The 25,784-nt window shown below is 42.1% G+C and overlaps 3 protein-coding genes across 4 annotated transcripts in view; 1 reads left to right on the top strand and 2 right to left on the bottom strand.

Annotated features, from left to right (window-relative positions):
* Positions 1–2,192: 2,192 nt before the first annotated feature.
* JAGN1 (jagunal vesicle mediated transporter 1) lies at positions 2,193–5,479 on the bottom strand. Its single transcript, XM_026717956.2, has 2 exons — positions 5,352–5,479; positions 2,193–3,543 (listed from the first exon to the last, which is right to left on the bottom strand). The coding sequence occupies exons 1-2, from the start codon at positions 5,438–5,440 to the stop codon at positions 3,081–3,083; spliced, it is 552 nt and encodes a 183-aa protein (XP_026573741.1). The 5' UTR covers positions 5,441–5,479; the 3' UTR covers positions 2,193–3,080.
* A 196-nt stretch (positions 5,480–5,675) lies between these two features.
* Positions 5,676–19,608, top strand: RPUSD3 (RNA pseudouridine synthase D3). Of its 2 annotated transcripts, none has more exons than XM_026717912.2 (9): positions 5,676–5,827; positions 8,026–8,165; positions 9,854–9,898; positions 10,218–10,314; positions 11,387–11,494; positions 11,690–11,774; positions 12,158–12,284; positions 14,539–14,678; positions 16,100–19,608. In XM_026717912.2, the coding sequence occupies exons 1-9, from the start codon at positions 5,751–5,753 to the stop codon at positions 16,304–16,306; spliced, it is 1,026 nt and encodes a 341-aa protein (XP_026573697.2). In that variant the 5' UTR covers positions 5,676–5,750; the 3' UTR covers positions 16,307–19,608. The 2 variants fall into 2 exon arrangements, with proteins under 2 accessions (XP_026573697.2, XP_087779617.1); XM_087923491.1 differs by having other exon boundaries at positions 5,720–6,190.
* TTLL3 (tubulin tyrosine ligase like 3) overlaps positions 16,632–25,784 on the bottom strand; it is a 48,457-nt gene continuing 39,304 nt past the window's right edge. The window contains exons 15-16 of the mRNA XM_087923487.1: positions 23,115–23,272; positions 16,632–22,852 (exon numbers count right to left, since the gene is read on the bottom strand). Of these exons, the coding sequence (XP_087779613.1) occupies positions 22,718–22,852; positions 23,115–23,272 (293 nt within the window). The 3' untranslated portion in view covers positions 16,632–22,717. The remainder of the gene's footprint in view (positions 22,853–23,114; positions 23,273–25,784) is intronic.

Raw genomic sequence — 25,784 nt, 5'->3', positions numbered from 1 at the left:
GCCTTCCAGAAATACCGGAAGTGCCAAAATGGCCACGTTTTTGGCCTCCCGAGGTTGCAGATGCTTCTTTTGAGCCTCCAGGAGGGCGAAAACGGCCTCAAACAGGCCTAAAATCAGTTGGGAGGTGCGTGCATCTGCAGTGCAGGTAAGGGGGTGGGACGGGGGTGTTGCATGCACATGCGCAGAGGGGACAGGACGCATTGCATTGTGGGTGCCAGCACACACGTGCTTTTGGCACACCACTACAAAAAGGTTTGCCATCCCTGTGCTAGAAGATTAGAGGGTATGATGGCTCAGCAGTTAAAGATGGTGAGCTTGTCAGCTGGCAAGTGGATAGCCTGGATTTGAAACCTGAGCTCTAGTCTATGCAGTAGGATGAGCTCCCATTCTTGTCCCAACTTCTCCCCTACCTAGTTCGAAAGTATGTGAATGCGAGTAGATTAATAGGTACCACTTCAGTGAGAAGGTAACAGAATTCCATGCACTTTTGGTGTATAGCCATGCTGGCCACATGACCACAGAAAATGTCTTGGCCAAGAAACGGAGAAGAGCACTGCACCCTAAAGTTGGACACAACTGGACAATGAAACCTTTACCTTTTACTACATAGATGTCATCCCATCCTGTACTTCAAGCGTACCTGTTACAGGAGCTAATTCATTTTCTTCGAAGGATTAAAGGTCTAATAGTAAAATGGCTGAATTTGTTGGAACAATAAACCATAAAATAAAGCAAAAGACACAACATGACCCACTTTAAAAAAACTTATTACTGAGAACAAAATCGAATTTGGTTTACTTTCCTATTATTTGAAAATATAAATTATTTCAATTATAAGAAATAAAATAATTATCTAGTGTTTGAAATGCCTCATTTAAACCAAAATCTTGATTTAAATCTTTCTGCTCAACTATGAAACTCCACCCGGTTTATCCTATCTCACAGAATTGTTGAGTGGGGATGGAGCAATGGAATGTATATTTTCTTGCTTAAAAAAAGTTATGTAATGTGCCTGAGTGAGACATGACAAAGTATAGCAGAATTAGAACAGAACAATATACTAATTTTTACTGGATTTCCTTTTCTCCCTGGCAGCCTCACCCTTCAGATATCCCATTATCATTCTGTTTTTTTGCTGACCTATTTTGTGTGGGACATCTTGCATAATATAACCTGTGCTATTTGAAATCTTATTTTGAAGCTTTCTAGTAAATCCTATGTAATTTCTTGAACTTTATCCCTAACCGAACCATACAAATGTATTCTTTTATCTTGTTGCTTGTGTTTTTTATAAGAGGTTGCTCTTCAGCTCCTCCACGGGAAAAACAAAATCACAAAGGATTAATTTGTACTCCATTATCATTAATAAAAAAAATCCTCAGCAACTGTGACTTCCTCAGGGCAGGATTTTCATTAGCCTCTTAAGATTGGTGGTATAGTATTAAACATTACGTCAAAAACATCGTTTCACAGAGAAATCAAACACATTATCTTGTCATTCTGCAAACCCAGATAGGCTGATCCATTGGAGTGGCAATTTAAGATTGCCTGAAATATACACTATCCCTTTCCATCAAGTAAAAGTGTTTATCAGAAGCCAAAAGAAAAATAAGTAGTTTTGGCGCTTCTTTGCCATTCTTCCTCCTGTTATCCTCCCTCCCAAGGAAATTAAAATCCGCCCTTGTGGTTCTGCTGTTCCTTCCTCTGTGGAGGCAAAAACATCTCTACGAATCTGATGGCTGTCATCAAGGAAAACTACATATATGTGCATGGTGTGTTTTTAAACATGTGTTGACAGATACACCTGAATATCTGTCGCTTAGCTGGCAACCTGACGAGCAGGGAGAAAGAGAAAAGAGAGAGGGGGGCAAAGAATCTGCTTAAATTTAACTTTAGTCTTTCCCATTGCACTGTCCACCGGGTTGCCTGAGTTAAAGAACATCTGCCAGGAAGCCAGAGTAGAAGAAGAAAAAAAAATGCTGCATGCAACTCAGTGTTCCTCAACTCTAGCCAGTTTAAGAAGTGAGGACTTCAATTCCCAGAATTCCTCAACCAGCTGGGGAATTCTGGAAGTTGAAGTCCACACACCTTAACAGTAACCAAGTTGAGAAATACTGATATGACTGCTATCACCTGCCCATCACAACCACCACCCACCCACTTCCAATCCACAAAAGACCCTGGGGCAAGACTTTTAAGGTAGCATTTTATTTGGTTCACAAGCATGAGAGCAGAGATGGGTGGCAACCTAGACAGCTTGTAACAAAAGGCGAACAGTCCCTGGAACGTGGTTCTCTGAGGTTGGACGGGGTATATGGCAAGTCAAGCTAAGGGAAAATTCAGCAGGGGAGGTCTCTGTGCTTGGCATGTACCAGCCCCTTGTTGGTAGGGCTGGAGAAAAGAGTAAAATTGGGTGGCAGCTCTTACCGCCAGGGTAAATAGCTGCTCCGGGAAGCATGACCACACATGGCAAACATCTCTTGGTTGGACCCAATAATATACTGAAGTGGGAGCTGGAGGGAGGGAGGGAGTTAGTTCCTGGCCTTGCTGTGTGTTGCTTTCCTATCCCTAATAGGATCCAATTATTGTGCACCGGTGAATCTTTTAAAGTGCATGTGGCATAGCTCAATATTGGTTTGTTCAAACCAACAGGAGACTCCGGCGAGTCTCATCTGCCTAAGTCAAGTGAGGAAAGCATTATCTCTAAAGCAGGGCTGTCAAACTCCCGGTCCACGGGCCGGATGCATCACATGCTGGCCACGCCCATGCCCGGTTTAGCAAAGAGGTGGGGGGGGGGAAGTCGTGATACATCACATGACGACACGAGTTTGACACCCCTGCTCTAAAGGGTACCAGTTGCCTCTCCTTTGGAAGGAGGATCCCCTAAATCCCTTCCAAATCAACACTACCCAAGCCTACAACTCCCAGTTGTAAATCACACAAGCTGGAAAACAACCACACCGAGTCCAATGTTCATTCAGGCAGCTGGAACCCCTGGATCTCCCATTAGCTCAGTATGACTGTGAGAGAAACCCAAGAGCACTATCTCCCTCTCCCTCAGGAGACTGCCAACCCCTTGTTTACTTCTTCTTCTTTTCCTGAGTGCTGGTAAACCAGGAGTCCAAGAGCTTTTTGCTGTAATACAGTTGCCAGCCATGAACTTGCACTGCCACCACGACCAACAAATACATGACAGAGACTGCAGAGAAACCGAAGATGAAGCGGTAGGCTTTGCCGTGGCGGTAGAGCTGCTGAGCCATCGGGAACATCTCCATGCTGCCGTAGATGAGAGGCGCCACTGAGAAGAGGCCGGTGCTGATCATGGAAATCACCAGGTAGCTGATGTTGTTTCGGGGAAAGGAGAAGAGGCCAAAGAGGGAAGGGATGATGCTGAGCAAGTATGGGTACTCCCACTGGTAAGGCATGGCCACCTTGTCATGGGGTAGAAGTTTGAAGTGAGCTACGCACATCTGTGCTGCCACCAACAGCCACAGGCCCACCTGCATGTAGATCAACTTCTTAATCTCAGACTTGAGAGATACGCTGTGGAAAGCAGAGAAAAGATGGAAGGAGGAAGGGTGAGTTTGATCCTGCGCTCAACAACTGTCTTGCCTAGAAAATTGGGCTCAATTTTCAAGGACTACCTGTATAAATAAAACTAGTACTTATTTTTCAATGGGCACTTCCTTTTATTTCATTTAAAATAATCTTTTGAAAAAGTATCCAGCTACTGCAGACAATCTGGCAGCTATTAAGAAAAATCACCAATGGGTGCTTCATTACCCATTCCTCAATTACAGGATATTTGCTTCTTTGAGGAAAACTGTTTCGTGAGAAAGGTCAAGAGGCATTCATAAAAAATGTTTTTCTCCCAAAGCCCCAGGGCTTTTATCATTGCATAACAAGCAAACATTCAGTGAGTGTTTTTCCCAATGTAATGATATTGCAATGGAAAAAATGTCATCAGCTAAATTACCACTGTGTGACAGCAGTACACAATATTTACTTAAACCACTTGTACCCTGGCTCTTCAACTCCACCCCTGCCAATAGTAAAAACCAAGTCAATTCCTGTATCAATCCAGAGTGGTTAAGGTGCTGGTCTAAAAACCAGAAGACTGAGTTCTATTTCTGCCTTAGGCATGAAAGCTGGCTGGGTGATTTGATCAGTCATTCTCTCTCAGGCCAATTCAGGGTTGTTGTTGCAGGAAAATAGGAGGAGGAGGAAGTCGTATTATATATGTTCTCCATCTTGATATATTTATAAAGTGATAAAGGCAGGATAAAAATGCAATAAATAAATCAGTAAGTAAGATGGGCTTAAGTACCAAATAATATTTTGGTCAGTTGGCCAAACTCACATCATCAGAGAACCCTTGAAATCAAAAATCCTTGCCATGAGGACTGTAGGGACTCCTCCAGAAAGTTTCCATGAGTTGAAAGTGACTTGCATAAAACAATAATCCTGCTAAAACCTGGGTTTACAAGTAAAGATACTTTAAGGCAGCTATTTTCTCTACTCCAAAAAGCAGAGGACAATGGCCAAGAAAACAAGGAAGTCTTGATTAATACCAAAGCAAGAGGCCCAGATTCCCTCTCTAGCCAACCTCTCCAAAACAAATATTGGAAATGTGGTGAAAACGAAGACATTAAAAGTTAGCTGGATTGAATGGTTGTGTTCCATTTGAAAGCCTGTCTAGGTGATACTTGCCACCCTTGTTTTTCCTTGTTTTCTTCTCCCAATAAACTCCCTTTAGATCTCGAGAAATGGCTTCGTTGGATATTTCTCATTCAAACCTTGCAAGAGCATCTTATAAATGAAGAGGTCCTCCAGGCAAGCCAAATTTGGCTGACCTCAAAGGCACATCATCTGGGCAATAATAAATTTCTACTATTTCTTCCAGAAAGCTTTTCAACTTCTCGGGCTTCTCTACAGCCCAGAGTCCTGGGGATTTCCCACTCAAGTACTAATCCTATTTAGCTGTTTTGAGCTGAGCTAAATGCTGCCACAGGTACCTGCTGTGTATTTTTGTAGATATCCTCAAGGCTTGTGACGTAGAGGACAAGCCATCAAGAATAAAGTATTGAGGAGAAATGAATGTTTAATGTTTAACCTCATTATTCAAATGCAATCTAACAACATGCTATCCCCGTTTGTTGTATATATATCAGCACTTCTTCCCCCCCCTTTTTTAATATATATCCTGCCGAGTCGGTTGCAGAGCACGGATCAGGCAGGGCACGCAGGCAGGCGGCAGCTACCAACGCTGCAACATGCAGGTTTAAAGACAGGAAGGAAAAAAAAATTGGGGCTTCCTAATGGGTGCATAAGCGCGACACCCCACACCCCACCTCATTTGGTAATGCTCGGCCACGCGCTCCCGGTGCCGGAAGTCGCTACCATCGGTTCCCGTGGCTCGAGGTCCCGCGCGCGAAGCCATTTTCACGAGGGGCAGAGAGCGACCGCCAAGGCGAAGAGCGCATGCGCGTTAGCATGTGTTAACGAGTTGTTCTTGGAGCCCTGCCTCCTGCGAATTTGTACGTCAGTCAATGGCTGTTCTGTGGGGGCGGGCGGGCGTTCCTAGATTTTTTTTTTTTTTAAACAGGGAAAAAAGGTGGGGCTTATGCGTCATATGCCTCTCCTTCGAAAGAAACTACATCTCCCAGCAGGCACCTTGCTTCTCATGAGGACGTCACACTCCTTGTCTACCGGCCAGTAGATGCTTCCGGGCTGGTCGCGGCGCGCTCGGGATGTTCGGGCTGAGCCTCCGCCGCGTGGTCCGCGCGCGCGGAAGGCTGCGCGCGCATTCCACTACTCCGCCGGCTTGGTAAGAAAAATCGGTCACTTGCCGATTACCGCCTTAACTCGCGTTCTTCCACCCGGACTTCTGTCGGTGCAGTGCGTGACAGCAGAAACTCAACAGGCATGACTAGTGCCGGCAAGAGATGCAAGTAGTCCTCGACTTGCAACGACAATTGAGCCGGAAATTTTTGTTGCTAAGTGAAACCGTTGTTAAGTGAGATTTGCCCCATTTTACAACTTTCCTTGCCACATTCGTTAAGTGAATCACTGCAATTCTTGAATTAGTTACACGGTTGTTAAATGAACTGAATTTCCCCATTGACTTTGCTTGTCAGAAGGTTGCAAAAGGAGGATCACGTGACACCAGGACATTGCAACCGCCATAAATGTGAATCAGTTGTCAAGCTTCCAAATGTAACTCGTCGGCGTGAAAAGTGGTCATAAGTCACTTTTTTCAGTGCCATTGTAACTTTGAACGGTCACTAAATGAACTGCTGTAAGTCAACAACTACCTGTATGCTTCTTCAGTGACTGCACCCCCTGCCTACATATCTCGCAAAGAGGGACGCAGGGAGATACCTCCGGAATGACTGGAAGTTCTCCTATTAGAGGAAAAGTAGCCGAGAGACAATTCGAGACAGCTGTCCTTTGGGTTTCGACTGGACCTGTTTATTGCATGCACCAACCTTGTTCAGCATGTACATCAATGTTTCTCAACCTTGGTAGCTTGAAGATGTGTGGACTTCAGTTCCCAGAGTTCCTCAGAATGTGGGGATTCTGGGAGTTGAAGTCCACACATCTTGAAGCTACTAAGGTTGAGAAACATTGATGTGCAGCGGTGGTGGGATTCAAATTTATTCACTATTGGTTCTGTGGGTGTGGCTTGGTGGGTGTGGAAGGGGAAGGATACTGTAAAATCTCCAGTCACAGGTGGCATTTGCTGGTTCTCCAAACTACACAAAATTTCCACTACCGGTTCTCCATAACTGGTCAGAACCTGCTGAATACCACATCTGGTGCGCAGGATAGGTTTTTTTTCCAGGTTTATAAATGGGAATCTATTTACCTTGAGCTACTATTTTCTGCCTCTCCAAATAAATGCATGAATGAAATTGATGGGAAGTGAGCAAGAAAAGTATTGGGTGGCTGTAGTTGTATTTCAATGTATGTCTTAAAAAATTTGAAATGAGTAACTGTTTCATCTATATACAGCTTGCTCTTGTTTCCTGGTTTGAACTTGAAGAGAGAATAGCAAATCCATATGTATTTACATAAGCTTCCAGTTCTAAGAATGGATATTTCTAAAATCTAAAATTTGTTCATTCAACAAATATAGAAAGCTCTGTTTTCAGCCATGCTACATATAAAACACCTAGCTGCCCTGTGAGAATTTCGAGACAGATGAAGTCAATGATGCTAACTTTGTTTCAAAATTAGAATGGAATGAATCTTTAGAGTAGTTCATTCATTCATTTATTGTGTTCATGTTAAAATGTCTCTCCTCCCTGGGCATCCATGGATGCAGTATTGCAGGCTAATTCTGTGAGCCACCTTGAGTTGCCATGGGCGAATAGGCAGCAATATAAAATCAATCAATAAATAAATTCACTGCTAACTGCCAGCAGTTCGAATGTCACCAGGCTCACGGTTGACTCAGCCTTCCATCCTTCCGAGATGGGTAAAATGAGAACCCAGATTGTTGGGGGCAATAGGCTGACTCTGAAAAACCGCTTAGAGAGGGCTATAAAAGCACCGTGAAGCAGTATATAAGTCTAAAGTGGTATTGCTGTCCATTTACTTGATCTCTTATGTACAATAAAGGAATTGGTGGTGGTTTGGATGTTGCTATTCTGCAGTTCCAAACACTCAACTGCAATACAACCACATCTAGACTTCCACAGGTTTCCCCCTCGTTACCTTTTGTGAACGTTTTGATGAGCATAATTCCAGTTGTTAACTGCCAAGAATATCTAATGGTGGTAAGATATTCATCTATGACAGGGCTGTCGAACTCCTGGCCTGCAGGCCTGATGCGTCAAGTGCTGGCCTTGCCCACGCCCGGTTTAGCAAAGGAGAAAAAAGTCCCGATAAACTCACGTGACACTGCCGTGACGACGAGAGTTTGACACCCCTGATGTGTAATAAAAAAAAAACAATTACTGGGAAAAAAATAATATGAAGATGGCTTAAAATGTTTTTTTAAACAACTTTCATTTGACTTAGGTATCACTTGCTGAACCTTAAAAAAGTAGACAAGTCAATGGGAGAAACCCCCAATAAAATAAGCTACTTGAAGCCATTAAAGTCACTGGAGCCTGATTCGTTGCTGAAACTACTGAAAACATCTATAATTCATGCGGACGGTATGTGTCTTCTCTCATCATTCTTGAGCCAATGGTAGGGAAACCTGCCGATGTTGCTGAATTCAAATTCCCATCATCCTTGGTTAACTGTGCCAGCTGGGGTTTATGGTCAGAAGACCACAACAATATTTGGAAGGCCTGATGTATCATCCTTGTGCTGGAAGTTATGGGCAAACATTAAGACCGAATGGCAGGAGATTCGAACGAGCAGAAGACTATAACAGAACTTTCATACAATATCTCAAATTAGTACCCAGCAGCAAAGGAGTTGCAAGCTTTTGCCTTCACCTCATTGGGTTTATCCAGAGACATCTGCTTGGCTCCAGTAGGGGAACTGGAGTTTTATTGAGCCTTAATGTACTACCATACTTGATTAGGAAGCTTCCTCTTGCTTGGTGGAGCACAAGTCTGTTTAAGACTATTGGAGGGATATGAGCTAAGACTAAGTTACAATGTGGCTTGATGTTGTCTGTGTGATCTCAGCCAGTGTGGTTTATTTAGTAAATGATATGGCTGAGTAAATTCAACTATGTTGAATCTCGTATACAGGTAATCCTCAACTTATGACCGCAGTTGAGCCCAAAATTTCTGTTGCTAAGCAAAACAATTGTTAAGTGAGCTTTGCCCTATTTTACGACCTTTCTTGCCACAGTTGTTAAGTGAATCACTGCAGTTGTTACGTTAGTAACACGGTTGTTATAGTGAATCTGACTTCCCCATTGACTTTGCTTTGTTTTCAATGCCATTGTAACTTGGAACAGTCACTGAACAAATGGTTATAAGTCGAGGACTACCTGCATGTACACTTGGACTTGCAGGTTTCTAAACTTTTCAATGGAACATCAGAAGTGGTTTTGTATTGTTGAAAAAAAAGAAATAGTCACAAAGGACAGAGAAGAACCCTGGTGGCTCAATGGTTAGAGTGCAGTATTGCAGGTTAATTCTGCCGATTGCCAGCAGTTCGAGTCTCACCAGCTCAAGGTTGATTCAGCTTTCCATCCTTTCGAGGTGGGTAAAATGAGGACCCAGATTGTTATTGGCGGCAATATGCTGCCTCTGTAAACCACTTGGAGAGGGCTGTAAAGCACTGTGAAGCAGTATATGTCTAAGTGCTATTGCTATTGCTAAGTGCTATTTTTGTCATTCATAGACATTTGCAATGGAATCCTTTCTGCTGATACAAGTAGTCCTCATTCAGCATCATTCACAGTTACCACAGTGATGAAAAACTAACTTTACGGCCAAGCGTTGCATTTATGACCTTCATAGAACTGTAAAGCAGAAAAAATTGAAGTAAAATCATTAGCACGGTTGTGATTTCACTTAGTGATTGTTTTGCTTAACAAGAAATTTGTGATTGCTTAACAAACAATTTGTGATTGTTAAATAAGGATTACCTATGTGGGAAACTGGTAGAATACAACTTGAGTCACTTTGTACATTTTTTAAACGTGTACATATTCTCTCTCAATCCTTCCCCTGAATTTAAAAGAAAATGGGAAGGAAGGAATGACCATGGGAACTGTGAAGTGCAATAAGATAGCCACTCTCCCAAAGCCAAGTCCACTATAACCTCTGACTTATAAAATCCCACCATAGCATTGTTTTGAATTTTGGAGCAGTCTGTTAGCCTGTTCTGGAATTATTTTGAACTCATTGCTGTCTATCCTTTCAATTTTGTATTTCAGGTACCCTCGTGGCTATTAACAAACCTTGTGGTATCCCTGTATCAGGTATGCAGTCCTGTGATTGAATGGGGTATGGGACGGCTGCCTTGGATATTTTTCTTATAAATGAAACAATGAAGCATTATTTATAAATCAGTGAAAGTATTTGCATATTGGCTCTGTTAGCACTCTTCTCCAAATAATTTAGGAGACGTGATGATAACAGGTGTTCTCTTAAAATAAGTTGGGAACTGATATTAATTTTAATCTGGAGGACAAGCAGACTTCCAGTGATAAGGGGAAAAGATATCCTGCAAGCGAAGGAGTGGTAAAAGGGATTTGGTTGGAATGTGTGCCATTGATAAACTCTCTTTTCCTCCAATAGGCAAGCCAGAAGACCTGACTTTGCAATCTGTTCTGCCACAGCTAAGCCAGAATCTAAATCTCCCACAAGATCTCCAGGTGATCAAAGCACCAGAAAAGTAAGTAGCTGAATCCTACCCTGTTTCTCCAACAATTTGGCCTCCCCCAATAGGAAGTCCCAGCATGTTTTATAGGCATGAAATGAAATTAAGCCCCTCCCCCCAAATTAAGGCCTATATTAAAACATGCGAAATGGGGGGAATGGTGGGGGGGGGGGTTGCCGTTAGGAAGTACTTTTGTTGCACACCCGGATTTGGTGCTGCCTGCATTGACCCCGATATGAAGTGCCCCACCAACGCCGAGGTCAACATCCAAGCCATTGCTGCCCACCTGAAGATGCAAGGGGGGGAATTAAGTCACCCCCAAAAAGACGGCCTAGCCATTTTTGGGGGGCTCAAAAAAAAAATAAGACCCAGCCTTATTATATGAGAAACACGGTAGTTCCAGGGGGAAATGTAAAAGTGATAGAGAAAAGTCATATCAGGACATCATGATTTCATATGTGCACACATTCCTCTCTACCATCATCTAGCCTCCAGGCCTGCTTAATTTTAAAAACGATGTTGCTTTTTCATAGACCATCATATGATGCACTTAATCAGGTCTCCAATCTTGGCAATTTTAAAATTTGGGGACTTCAGCTCCCAGAATTTCCCAGCCAGCATGGAAACTGGTGTTTACTTCTGTTTTCCAGCAAAAAAAAAAAAATGGCCCAATAGAAATAATGTGTTTGCTTAAAAGCCATCACATTTGCTTAATGCCCATTGCATTCACTTACTGACTTTCACAACAAGGGTCATAAAATTGGGTATGTCACGTGGTGACCTGCTTAATGATCATCCCAACGTAATTATTGAATTAATTGGTTATTTACAAGTCAAGAACTACCTGTAGTTTGTCTGATTTGGTTAATAAATTCAAGTCAGTTATATGATTATCCAGGACTATCGGTCAAACGAGCCATGACTGGTTTTGATGTAAACCCAGGCTGCATTTTAGAATGGAAAATGTCCAAAGTTCAGATCCCATCACTTCTGTAAATTAGTTGAGTGGTCTCAAACAAATCCCTATTTATTAATACCTCCTGTTAAAGAATGGATGGATATTTTTTAAAGACTTTGCATTTTATAGGGAAGGTTCTGGACTTGTTCTGCTGTCAAGCTGCCCCAAAACCACCCAATATATCCAAGATTTTTATAGTCAGCATAAGAAGAAAAAACATCCAGTTGCTACTTACTGGTGAGAAAACATTTTCTGTTTTCCTTTTGGTGGATGAAAGGGAAAGTGTGGAATCATTCATTTCCTCAGTTGGAAAATTTGCAATCCAAGTATCTGGAGTGCATCAGTTGAGGAAAGCTTTTCCTAAAGAACTTTTTTTTCCATTCACCTTCCCTATTGTTTCCAAAGCATTGCCTGATATCCTTCTCTTTGCAGTGCTGTTACTACCAGGACTCCAGTAGCTATGGAAGGAGAAATTCATATAGGCCTCAAGATGGTGGACATTGATGGCTTTGACCTGGTAAGGGCAGGGATACTGGACAGTGGTTCTGGAAGCCTTATAGTTGCTATTCTGGACAAGAAGGGTAACAGGTTCAAAAGAATCCCAGGATTGCTAGTCTGGGATTGCACTTCCTCCCATGGACACAGGTTTTAGTTAGGTGATGTGGAAGAAGAGCAAGCAGAGTTGGGGGAAGGCGGAGTTAAATGCATTATCAGTTTGGAATCCTTGCATCACCACAAAAGATCCAAGTCTAGCTCCCCCCTCTAAATTTTGTTGACTCTTATCTAGCACCGGTTTAGTGCAGGCCGTTAGTTGACTAGATTCTTGTTTATAGGCAGGTGACAGGTGGTCTACTAGGTGCTCAGAGCATGTGCTAATGCTGATGTTTGTCTGGATTACAGGTAGTGCCAGTAACTTCCCCTTCTCGTAAGAGTCTCCAAACAAAGGTGGTAAAAAAGACATTGACATACTACAAAGTGCTGGACTCAAAGGACGGCTGTGCCCTGTTGCAGCTGCAGCCAGTGACAAGTGAGTTACAAAGCCTCAGTAGGGCAGAGGGGGCATGAGGGGGCATTCACCCAAAGTGGGCAATTCAACTTTCCTGAAAAGTGGATTACGGGTAGTCCTTGTTTAATGTCCATTTGTTCAGTGACCATTAGAAGTCATGGTGCTGAATGAGAGGTACTTAACAATGGTCCTTGTAATTGCGCTGCAGTCATATGATTGCTATGTGGGACCTCAGCAGCCAGCTAAAATTAGGATGGCTGTCATGTGATTGCTATTTGCCACCTTCCCTGCTGAGTTTTGATAACCTTTGAGAAGTTTACAGGAGGTCGCATAAACACATGACTCTGGGATGCTGTGACCATACAGGTTTCACTTAATGGCAGCAACAGGAATTGGTGGAACAGCCATTATAAGTTGGCACGGCCACATGGCTATGTCCCTTATGACTGCGTTGCTTAGTGATGGAGTTCTTGATCACAATTCCCAAACTCAGTCGCTGAGTAAAGCGGTTGTTAAGCGAGGCGCCCACACGACTGCTTTGCTCAGTAACAGCAATTCCAGCATTCTGATTACAGTCATTAAGCCGTCTCTTGCATTGTAAAGCAGACGGAGCAAAAGAGCTGCCTGCCGGGAGGAATTCAGTTTGGTATGAAGCTGAAATCCTGCTGGCAGGTAGCCCTTTCACTCACAAATGTTCCTGTAACCGACTAAGAGACTTGTCCTTCCTTCTGTGCACAGAGGGGAGGTCCTTCAAAGGGATGCAGGAACAGAGCTGAAATCTTTAGAATGCATGAAGGAGAAATCTTTCAGCTGGATGGTTTCAGCTCAGTTACTATAGCCCACAAAAGGATTTCGGCTCACCCCGTCCCCTCTGCTTGCAATGTTCCTTGCCTCCCAAGAGGATTGCAAATGGCGGCCACATAACTGAAGGGTGCTTGGCAACTGGTTGTAAAGGAGAGCTGGTTGCCAAGCACCAGAAATTGGTCACATGACCACAAGTTGGGGAGTGACATTTTATGATGCCTGGAAGAGCTTTATGGATTGTAAAGCACCATTTTTTGAGGCCATCATGATCTGGAACATACGGTTGTAAGTTGAGGACTACTTATTATCTTCTCCTTTTTGGGGATCAAAAAAGCTTTACAGCATGCGTTTGGCATTTAAAAACAAGGATCAGGTTGTGATTCTCATGGTTGTAGAGAAACTATTATTTGTAGTAGTGATTTCCCACAAACTGAATGGAATTTGACAGTATCCTCATTTATATAAAGGATGAGGCTTTTCTGGCAAGTTGACTGTTATGTTTTTCTTGTACCTCTTAGTTTCTGTTGTCTGTCTCTCATTTTAATGCTCTTTCTTTGCCCTTTCTCTTACAACTCCACCCCAAATTACCTGTTCTTATGCTTCCTGTGTGTTTCCCATGTTCCATCACTTTGTTGTTTCTCTACTTATTTTCAACTGCTTTGCAAAATGCATGCTGGGAAAAAATATGTACTTAAACTTTGGCCTTTCAAGTCCTCTTTTCTTCCGGTGTAGATCATATTTTGGGGCAGAGGATTGGGAGAGAGTGAGAAAGCATTATTGTTTTTATTTAATCTTATTTTTGAATGTCGTGTATAGACTCTCTTATAAAGTTTTTGTTACAGCCTCAAACCCTCACAGCTTCAATCTCAAACTGTCTACCGTGGACCTCACCCAGTGGTGGGAGTCAAAATTTTTTACTACCGGTTCTCTGGGTGTGGTGTGGCGGGCATGGCAGGGGAAGGATACTGCAAAATCCCCATTCCCTCCCCACCCCACTAACCTGCTTTCCAGCTCCGTTCTCCTGTGCAGGGCAACAAAAGAAGACCCAGCCAATCAGCTGGGACTCGGGAGGCAGAGAATAGATGGGGGCGGGGCCAGTCAGAGGTGGGATTTGCCAGTTCTCCGAACTACTCAAAATTTCCGCTACAGGTTCTTCAGAACTGCTCAGAACCTGCTGAAGACCACCTCTGATTTCACCCCATTCCTAAGAGGTCCTTAAAGGGGGCATGCATAAGAGCACCAGCGTGCCTACCGTCCCTGTCTTACTGTCCCCATTTATCTGTATTTACTTCCTTTGGTCATCTTTATGTTCATACCTACATTTGTTATCTTGTACATGTTTGACAAACAAATAAAATAAATGGAAAAGCTTAGCAGCTCATGCCAAACCATTGGAGCTGGAGCTGATGTTTCTTAGAGGGGATAGCCAGCTCTAGGTGTCATTCTTCTTCTCTTGTGTTCTCTGTTGCAGCTTTCCGGAACCAGCTGCAGGTACACCTGACCCAGATCCTGAGCCCTGTGCTAGGAGATCATGTGTATTCTTCTCGGGTGGGAACAGTTCTTGGAGAACCTTTTCTCATGCCTGCTGAGACGACTCCGCCTCGGACGCAGGTTGGTAGAAGCTGATCCTGGAGTCTGAGAAATGTAGAGACCAGTGGTGGGATTCAAATTTTTTAACTACCGCTTCTGTGGGCGTGGCTTGGTGGGCATGGCGGGGGAAGGATACTGTAAACTCTCCAGTCAGAGGTGGTATTTGCCAGTTCTCCGAACTACTCAAAATTTCCACTCCCAGTTCTCCAGAACTGGTCATAACTTGCTGAATACCACCTCTGGTAGAGACGTTCCATGCAGATAGTCCTCGACATTCAACTGTAATGGAGCCTGTGCCCCTTAGAGTAGTATGATGTGACAGTCATAAAAAGGGGGAGTCATGAGATTGAGCCAATTTTATGAATTTTTGTAGTGGTTGTTAAGCGAATCAACATGATTGTTAAGTGAATACAAGCTCTTTAAGCGAACCAATGGTTTGCAGTTTTGACGAAAGCCACACGTAAGCCTTGGTTTTTGACAAAACTATCATGAAACAGTGTCACAGGACTGTGGGACATTCCAGGCACTGTCGTGCATTTTGGTTGCTTGGCAACCAGCTTACTTAATGGCTCTTCACAGCACCCGCAGTCACAAAACCACAGTTTTTGACATCTGGAGATTCTCAGTCATCCAGGTCACGGTTGTCCCAAAGGTGCTTTTTCAAAAGGCAACTGAACTTTTTCAGTCAGAAGCTGAAGAAGCTTCTTGGATGAGAAGCAAAACATCTTCAAGGGAAAAACAAAGTCCAGTTGCCTTTTGAAAAAGCCCTTTTCGGGACACAATTTTTGACATTTTTTAAATTGGTTTGCAGCATTTTACTTCTGTTTTCTGATCCAAAAAAACACCCATTGGGTAAAATATATTCACTTAACAACCATTGTAAAAAAAACAGGTCCACTCACATGATAGTCCACTTAATAATGGCGGTGACTTACGACCATAATTCAGTTATGATCACAAGTCAAGGACCACCTGTAAAATAATGTGACAACTCATAAAATATTTCAATGATCTTTTTAGAGTTGCCAACAGAAAGGGAGGGGGGAGCAGCACGGCAGCTTGCAAACAGAAAGTGCAATCCATAAATCGTTTTTCAAAGATAGTAACTTGGTGAACGAAGTTTCTGCCGTGCAAATATCTAACTGGAGAACATGATTGATGGCTCTTGGCTATGGATGTGTCCCATTGGAGAATATGAATTACGATACACGTAGAGGGTGAGGGAGAAAACCAAGGCCAAGGGTGACAATGAATTACGTGCCTCAGAGTCGGCAGTGCCGGACATGTTAACTCCCAATAAATCCTTTTGAAGTTTTGGAAGTTTGGCTCGAGACTCACGATTGGGCTAACTGCCAGAATCCTGACATAATGCTTGTAAGTAGGTTGACCTAGGAATTATTTATAATAACATTCCTTCTCTTCCTTTCCCAACCTCTTGATAGGTTCTGGAGGAACATTTGATGCAAAAGCTCCGGTTACGGCAACAAGTGATGTTCCGCTTGCAGCTTCATCTCCACCTCCACCAGCTTCTCCTCCCTGATGGTTGCTGTTCTTCTCGCACTCTATTGGTGGCCCCTCCCCCTCCTTTTTTCCTCCAGACTCTTCGTCACCTCGGACTTAACCTGCCCCCTATGAGCAGCAAGCCGTGAAAGAAGTCTGCAAAGCGCTGATCTGGATTCATTCTTTGCTGGCAGCCCAGTCAAGCAGATGCAGCCACTATTAAAATCTGGCCCCACACAAGGAAAAAGTCCTGTCGTCGTGGAAGAAAGCTTCTGCTCCTTCTGGAAAGAGGCTCAGATTATATATCGTATTCCCCCAGAATTGCTTGAATAGGTGGCATACAAATGGCCATGAAAACATTCTTATCAGAAAGTGTGATAAGAAGGAAATTTCTAAGTAAAAACCTATTTTGTAACTAGCTGGTATAATTTGGCTACAGAACATATTTTAAGGTGGGCATTTCTGATTGGTTGGTTGTTGTTTTTTAAAGGTGCTCCTATACCCATGGAATTGATTTTTTTTTAGCCATCTTTATGCCTAAAGTGTGGTAGTGTCACGGGAACCCAGATCCTATTATTATTATTATTAGGATTTATGCATTCTTAATATCTAGATAATATATTATGTGAAGGTAAATGTACTTAATGTTTTCTTAATATTAAGAAGCAATAAGCAGCAAATTCAGAGGTGGACTGCTGCCGGTTCGCACCGGTTCTCGCGGACTGGTAGTTAAGATCACACACAGTTTGGTAAACCCCACCACTGGCTGGCTCCCACCCCTGCCCGTTTTTCAGCCTGGTTTGGGGGCCTTTTTCTGGGCCATTTTCAGCCCCCCAAAGGCCTGAAAAACGGCCTGGTTTTTGGACCATTTTCAGGCCTTGTTTGAGCCGTTTTTGGCCTGGAAAATGGCCTGAAAACTGCTCCAAAACAGGCTGGAAAATGGGCAGGGGTGGAGCCAGCCAATGGTGGGATTAGCCCCAACCAATTGAACCTTACCTCTTCCTTTGCAAGGGGTGCCTGGGAGGCGGTGCTGCGTGTGATGAGTGACATTACCTACCCAGTCACATGAATAATCAGCCAGGCCTACCCAGGCAGAGAACTTGTTGTTAAAAAAATTGCAGCCCACCACTGAACAAATTATATGTTGACTTGGGACTGATGCCCCCTGGGTGGATAGGAAGGAGCTGAACATCCAGGCAGAGAAAAATTAGGGGAATGTTTTTTTCCAACTGTTTTTAGTTATCAAATTAGCTACCATATTGAAAAATACCAAGGAGAGCTCTGAATTTGCAGAACGATTTTGCCAATCAATTACTTCTTTGACGTACAGTACAGTAGGCGGTTGTTGCTGATTCCAGAGGAAAATATTTATGTCTTGTTGTCAATTGCATGGAGCTCAGAGTTTTCATGTCAAAAAGTTATCTAATCCACTCTTAAATATTCTCAAAGTGATTTAAATCAGGGAACAGGAATTTTTTCAGCTGCTATTGTACTGTATTGGTGGATTAAAAATAATAAAATTGAAAATAGCCTAGTTATACAAGATGTCAGCATTTTATAAAACATTTTAATTAGTTTTCAGGATACAAATTATTTCAAAGTTGTCTTGATGACTAGCATGGGTTCTGTTGATGTCGCTTGGATGAGATATCAAACAAAAAAGGTAAATATTAATTAAGAGATAGAGCGAGAGCAATAAAGCAGAGTTTATTTTTTTCCAAGGCTTTTAATTATTAAATTTCAACTAATGATAAACAGCAGGCGCTTCATCTGATCTTCCTCATCTTTTCACCTCTTTTATCATTTCTGGACACAGGCATTTAAGTTTTGCAGTTTTCGTAAGTTGAAAATAAGTCGACATATTCAAACATGTGCCTATCCCTTGCAGCTGGTTCTTTTTCATTATTGTTCTGTGTGAATGGCCGTTTGTGATTTGAAAGTTTATCTTCTGCTAACATGAAAGTTTTCTCTCCCTGTTTTGTAAGGGAGAAGCATGATTAATATGGAAATCACTTGGCTCCTATATGGACTTTGGACAGAGACTGTTATCAGGGCCAGAGGTTTATCTTCCTTTACAAAAGCTTTCCTCTGCAGAAACAATTGGAATCTTTGGCTACTAGTAGGTGGGAAGACTTTTAAAGTGAGATATAGCCAGTACCTAGATATTTTTCACAAGCTTTGCCCATATCTGTACACAGCTTATTCCAGTCACCAAGTTCTGCACATTCTCCCTGCTACAACAAGGAATACAAGTTGTGTTCAGAAATGGGAAAGAAGCAGCAAATTATATGTGGTCTTAGGCCTGATGCAACTATATTATATGGACAAGAGAGGATAAAGAGGAAGTGGAATTTATCCTTGTACATAGCATTTGCAACATCTGGAAAAAGTGTAGATCAATGATATGCAACTTTTGTTAGGCTGAAGATCTAAAATACTTGATCTTAGAATCCCGTAGAGACTCATGGATAAACCACGAATTTGGGGAGCCAAAATTAAGCTCCAAAATTTGGTTGGGTTCTGAAAGTATATGTGGCAATGTTATTTTTAAAGTACCCTTATATCTCATCTATACCAATGTAGAAGCCCACTTGCAGATAAGTCAATCCTTGAATTTTTAACCGAAGCATCATAAAATACATCACATGCAGATAAACCAATTGTGAAACATTAAAACATACAGAAATTTTAAGGGTCAGTTTATCTGCAGTATGGCTTATACATGAGCATGTATGGTAATGTTTTGGCGACTGCAGAAAGTGGCTTAAATTATGAATTAGAATATATATATAATGTCTATGTCTTAAATGTGTTGGCTTAATGTTGGAATCCAGTAGTAGCATCCAGAAGAACACAGCTTCCCCATCTCTTATTTTGCATAAATGTAGGTGTTTGAGAAAGCGGTTCTGTTAGTTGTAAGAGTAGTTCTGTAAAGAATGATAGACATTTAAAAGTTACTTGTGTTCTAAGGCAGTGTTCCCCAACCTTAGCAACTTTTAAGATGTGTGGACTTCAATTCCTAGAATTCTGGGAATCAAAGTCCACACACATCTTAAACTTGCTAGGGTTAAAAGATTACTGTTCTAAGGAAATTTCTATGTGGAGAACATAAATAGCTCTATCTCACATGGAGTAAGGACTGCTAATGGGGAAAACATTATTATTAATGCTTGTTTCAGCTTCTGTTACTTTATATACATGATTATCCAATTTTCTTCTTTTTGATAGCCCTGAAAATGGTTTTGACTTGTTTGCTTTAAATATTAAAACAGTTCTCCAAGGATTAGACTAATGGATTACAAAAGTAAAATTTATTGTTTTACAAATAATTTACAAACCATGCTGTTACAAGACCTCAGTGTAAATATGTTAATAGTAAAATAAGGAAGATATACTTACTACCTAAAATACATACTTTATGGATTGTAATAAAATTTATAAATATATAAAACTTTTGGTATCCTATTGCATTCTTTCCCATTTTAAGAAAAACATATTATGCATATTAATGGAAATCTGAGATTTAGCAGAGTTGGGGGAGAGAGGAATTACCCACTGTATGACACTGGCTCCTTTTATGTATGGTGCCAGGGCTAGTAGGAAATATATAGAATATATTTGGAATATATTTTTATGGAAATGGCATGCTAGAATAGGTGGGAACTTCAAACTCGTTTAAGAAGCAGTCTTGTGTCAGAATAAATAAGTCCATCTGATTTAGTGATTTCTAACCCTGGATCTCAAATTGATGAGAGATTCAGTCCTATAATGCATGGAAACCTAAGCTTAGGAATCACCAAAGCCATGATTAAACATTGTGGCTGATAATATCTCACCAAGATCACAAGCAGAAGACTATACAAGTCCCATCTAAGGACATTTTGTGGGTTCTGGAATTTTTTGAATACAAAATGTGTACTCCATTACAATCAATTGGTTTCTTTCACTCAAGAGATGAATTTAATCTCTGGGAAAGGCCTTGGAAGACCCAGTACAAATACAGTTATAGTCATACTCCAAGACGGCAGAGTAGATTATGGCCTTACCTCCACTCTGAGTCATCATGCAAAAGCAATAAAAGGTATATTTTTAAGGGGCTGAATATGCTGTGGCTAGTAAAGATTATGAATTACTCCCAAAAAAACCAAAGAGGAAAAAACCTCAACATTCCATCTTTACATGCATTGCATAAACTAAATCAAAATTAACCATATTATACTTTGATTACTTATTTGCTGAAGACATCAGTCCAAAGGTCCTATTAACCAAATTCTAATAGGAAATGAGACCTCCAAAGCTAGTCAGTCAAATAATACATCCACCAGCAAAAATCAAAATTAGCTAGTGGCTTAAAAGAAAGCAAACTGGTAATTATTTTTCTTCCATTCTCAAATATCCAGTGTAAACAGAAAAAAATTGACGTTTACTATAATTTTGATGATGACTAAATACAATAATATGAAGATAGGAAAAAGTCCCCAAAGTAATGAGTTTGAATTGCTGTTAAGGACATCGCTCTCTGGAGAAGATCCTGAGAAAGCTCTGAAGTATTTAGAAAGGCGAGTGAGAACCATTTTAGAATCTCCTAGTGACGTTGGAATAATTTTGAAGGAGAAATAGATGGAGGAAACATCAAGGAAAAGAATAGGCTGTGGCACAGGAACATACAGTTTCATGGAGAGCGTGGAGATTCATTATTGATTTAGAGCTTTCTAGAATAAGAATTAACCTAGATTGTGCCTCAAAATATGGAAGGTAACAGGAAGAACAGAAGTGAGGAATGTCAGGTGCTGTTGTACTCTGATCTCATTGCCAGTCAGTATGAACGATGGAAAATTGGTATTTATAGTCCAGTCATTTTTGGTGGGCCAGTTTTTTTCTCTTTAGTGGAGCATTTCTGTTTGTGGGAGCATATCATGAACTGAAACTATGGGACACCTAGTAAAAAGCGTGCTTATTTATAATAAAGTGGTTATTGAAACATTTTTAGCATACCCAAATCTATGGGTCATCTCAGATCTCAAGGTCTTTTGGCAGCTAAACGTTTAAGAACACGCCAATTGCTTGCACTGTCACCTGAATGACAAACTGAAGCAATCCAGGCCAGTTCCAAACTTTCCATCCTAGATTATAATACCCAAAAACAGAATTCAAGGTAATGTACTGCTGTGGCCAAATGGCATGTCCAACCAGGATCAATCAGTAGGTTGTACAATGTTACAAATGCATCCACTGCACTTGGCTACAACTCACTAAAGCAGCCATGTCTTTCCCCAATATTCTGGAAACGGGCACGGCTACTTTCTTGAGTCATAGACAAGTGCTGTAGGCATGTCCCCACATACTCTATCATCTTTTCGGCATCACCACAGAAACCTCTCACAGCCTTGCCAATCAGAAGTAACCAAATTGAGGCAGGTTGTACTCTTGGGCACAGTTAAGGCAGGCACAGGGACCACTGGAGATGGAAAACCATCCTTCCCCCTTTTTAAGTCTTGTAGATGATTTTTCAGGACATATACTGCCAACGTCATCCCTCTAAAGCAACGTTCCTCAACCTCGCTGGCTTGAAGATGTATGGGCTTCAACTCCCAAAATACCACAGCCAGCATGGGTTTCCAATTGTTTCCCATTCTTCGCTGGCCTTCCCTGCAGATGCCCATTTTTCTTACTGAATATCAGATTGTTGTAGAGGAATCAAATGGCTGAACTATGTTTGTGTCCAGTGGATTGGAAAAAAGAAGTAAAATAGAAGGTGAATAATGAGTAGAGCAGGAAAACACAGGCTTGTGCAAAAGGGGAGGGTGAGGAAAAGCAGGGCCGTGGAAAGAACATTTAGAAAGATGTATTTTAGCAAGATGGGGGATTGACTGCCCCCCCCACACACACACACATACATAGGCACATATGAGCAGTTGGGTGGTACCAAAGAATTATTGTGAAATATGCACACTGTTGGAGCAGGATGTTCAAAATAATTTTTGTCTCCTCCCAATACAGCACTTAGAAGCACCAAACCCACCACCACTGCTATAAAACTGCACAAACTTTTCATTAAAATAATGTTAGAAACCGTTTTTGAGAAGAATGAAGGATTATTTTCTGAGTTAGCTTCTCTGTTGCAAGCACAGCCTGTAGCTGAATCTCGAATGCTGTTTTCCCCTCTTCTTTGCTTCATTGGCCCGGAGGTTTCTTTGCTTTTGACGAATTCAGTCTTATTATTATTCCCCATAATCATTTCCCACGGTTTTCAGTCATTTCCCTTCTTTTGTGTCAAAGAGGAACACAAAAAAACCCACTTATTTTCCAGGACAAGTGAGCGAGAACTTCAGAACATCCTCCAATCACAGGAAAAAAAAAAAAAGCTCCCGAAGAGAGCCACAGCAGGAATTGAATTCCCCTTTCTGAATGACACTTATTATTATTTTTTTTCAGATTCCCAGCACCAATTCGAAAAAAAATGTTAACCACTAAAAACAGAAAAACAAAAAAAAATTGGCTTGGCCAAGCAAGGTGAATTCCTAAGGGCAATTCACATGGAGCAACTCCTCCCTGTTTTATCAGAATGAAGACACAGAGTCAGCTGCTCGGGTAGAATTAGTCAATGCGGATTCAGAATCTTTCCCCCCCACAGGAGGCAAGACAGACATCTGGTTGTCAAAAGCAGGTACAAGAGGTGGCAGCTGCTGCTGATCCTAGGCACATGGGTGGAGAAAGGACGAATGGTTACGGGATGGGGAGAAGGAAACAGGTCCATTGGGGGTGAGGGGTGGGTGGGGTGACATCTTTGCAAGAGGCTGTAGCCGTAAATAGGTTTGGGCCATTCTCTTGATAGGCAGGGATGCGGGAGGAACCACAGAGAGGCCATCATTGTTTGACATGCAGGATTAACCAGGAAATCTTCCTAGGCAAGTGGAATGCGCTCTTCTATGAGCACTTAAAAGATTCATAATATACCTGAGCCGGGCAAGTGGTGACTGCTTTGCTGTAGAAGAATTTGGGAGCTGCAGGAAGTAAAGGCCCAGCTCTGGAACAGTAACTCAGCCTTTGCAAATTTGCCACAGCCTTTCCATCTCTGCAGAAGAGGCAGGGGAGCCTGCGGGAAACAGCCAGGCCTGGAGAGGAACCAATAATACAGCACATGGGCTTACTGGCGAGTACCTGGACGGCTCTAAACAGTGAAACATCCTTTCAATGCAGCTGTTCAGTCAAAGAAAATAAAACAACCACCCAAAACTACAGAGTGGACTTAGAAATTATCTAGAAATTGCCTGAGTCAACTGAAGGTTGGCAGTAGACAGTATTAAGCTACCTTCCCAAACTAATTATGGTTTAAGTCATACTTACTAGAAAACCATCAAGACAAATTTCTAGATACCATCCCCAACCTGGTTTTGTCCAGAAGTGGCTATTCTTAAGAATACTGGGCATCGTATCTCCACATAGTCGGAGGGCAACAATTGGGGATTGTGGTGGATGTAGTCTGGATTCCCAAGAGGGAGGGGCTGCATTCCCAAGAGTCAATACAGCTTAGATAGTTCTCTATATTCTGTATATATATTCTGTATATATTCTGTGCTGCAAATGGCTTGGCAAGATTCTGTCTATAGGGGAGGAACGATAAAGGAAACTGCTCGGAAGTAATTCCACATCTCTTTCTTGGATTTTGGAATCTGACAGGGATGCAGTTCTTGGGGGTAAAAGGATAATTCTGGGAGAAGTATACATGGGCCAAAAAAGTAAAGGTTTCCTCTTTCAGTCCTGCCTGACTCTAGGGGGCAGTGCTCATCTCCGTTTCTTAGCTGAGGGATCCAGGAGTGTTGGAAGACACTTCCATGGACATGTGGCCAACATGATTATATGCTGAGGTGCACAACACACTGTCACCTTATTGCTAAAGTGGTACCTATTTATCTACTCACATGTGCATGCTTTCAAACTGCTAGGTAGGCAGGTCTCAAACCCAAGCTGTCCAGCTGACAAGCTCAGCCTCTACTGAGCCACTGCGCCCTGTTCACACGAGCCAAAGGGGCCCACAAAAGACAAGGCATGCCAGAACTACACACTAGTCACAAATCACAAATTCTCCTTAAGGGCAGGAACTCTTCAAATAGCAGGCTAAAAATATCTTGAGCATAGTAAATGTTATGTGAACTATGGAAAAAAGGGAGCAGCACTTTACAAAATGGAGGAGAAGGAAATCTAGAGAAAAAGAAGGGGAGGAAGATTCTCTTGGGTTTTTATGGGCTGACTGAGGGATGCTTTTGCTGCGTTGTCTAGGAAAGGAGATGTGGATGAACAAAACTTGTATTGCAATTCCTTCTATGACCACTCCAGTGATATAATTGTGAGAAGGTGTTGGGGAGAGGCCTTTTCTGCTTCAGAATGTGAAACTCAACTGCAATATTTCTATCACTGTATCTCAGAGATGGTTCTGCATAATGGCTTGAGAATACAAACTGGATAGCGTCTGATATCAGTCATGAAATTCACAGAGACACCCGCGGCAGCCACTAACTAACAGAATGGCCAGCTGACGGGCAACAGCTGATACCGTCTGACAGCTCCCTTTTATAGTTAGCTGTCAGACGGCTCAGCCAACACAAATGCACTTTGGCTCCCACTCAAAATGAGGATTGGATCGGAAACTTCTGTAGAACGCAATAATATCAGTCACAAAATGCACAGAGATAGTAGATCAGATTTCTATAAAGAATGGATAGTCCTTGCCAACAACCAAAGCTGTCATTTCAGCTTGGGGATTTCCCACATAGTGGCTGCTAGAGATTTAGTTTACAGGATCCCTGTACACATTATTGGGACAACAAAATACAAGTACTCCTTGCTTACCGAATACCTGTTCAGTGACCTTTCAAAGTTAAGACAGTGCTGAAAAAAGAGATTTATGACCAGTCTGCTAATTTGTGACTGTTGCAGTGATTCCCACATTCACATGATTGTGATTCAGGTGCTTGGCAACGAGCATACACAAATGATGTTCACAGAAATCCACACTCACATGATTGCTTATTTGCGACCTTCACAGCCAGATTCTGACAAAGTTAAGGGGGAAACTGGCAGGAAGTCACAAGTCACAGTCACGTGATATTGCATTTAACAACCATAGGTAATTTGTTTAACAACCGGAGCCCAAAATGACATCATGTCGACATGGTCACATGACAATTTACTTTACAATCACTCTGCCTACAAAATTGCCAGGCCCTGTAAATAAGAACCACTCTCAGCTCTGCTCCTTCTCTGCTTCCCCTAATAATATTTTAAGCCAATATTTTGGGGCTCTTGAACAAGCTCATTTCTCATTGGTTTGTTTTTCTTTGAAGTTCTTGCCTCAAATTTTCACCTCTCAATATCTTTAAGCAGAACTCTTTAAAAACTCGCTGCTGAACTATTTTAGTTTACGAGATACCAATGTGGCACTCTTAAATGTGTGGGAACAATCATAAAGGTAAAGGTTCCCTCACACATATGTGCTAGTTGTTTCCAGCTCTAGGGGGTAGTGCTCATCTCCGTTACAAAGCCGAAGACGCTGTCCGAAGACCTCTCCGTGGTCATGTGACCAGCATGACTAAACGCCAAAGGCGCACAGAACACTACTACCTTCCC

Source organism: Pseudonaja textilis, chromosome 2, assembly GCF_049901715.1.
Source record: "Pseudonaja textilis isolate UNSWEBS1 chromosome 2, rPseTex1.2, whole genome shotgun sequence".
Taxonomy (NCBI): domain Eukaryota; kingdom Metazoa; phylum Chordata; class Lepidosauria; order Squamata; family Elapidae; genus Pseudonaja; species Pseudonaja textilis.
The sequence above is the reverse complement of the archived record's forward strand: the minus strand, read 5'-3'. Positions and strand labels throughout refer to the sequence as shown.

Coding starts and splice junctions, on each gene's coding strand:
- JAGN1 (XM_026717956.2), bottom strand. CDS start 5,440: ATGGCTTCGCGCGCGGGACCTCGAGCCACGGGAACCGATGGTAGCGAC. Junction 3,544..5,351: donor GCCGAGCATTACCAAATGAG/GTGGGGTGTGGG, acceptor TGCTTTCCACAG/CGTATCTCTCAAGTCTGAGA.
- RPUSD3 (XM_026717912.2), top strand. CDS start 5,751: ATGTTCGGGCTGAGCCTCCGCCGCGTGGTCCGCGCGCGCGGAAGGCTG. Junction 8,166..9,853: donor ATCTATAATTCATGCGGACG/GTATGTGTCTTC, acceptor TTTGTATTTCAG/GTACCCTCGTGGCTATTAAC. Junction 12,285..14,538: donor GCAGCTGCAGCCAGTGACAA/GTGAGTTACAAA, acceptor TCTCTGTTGCAG/CTTTCCGGAACCAGCTGCAG.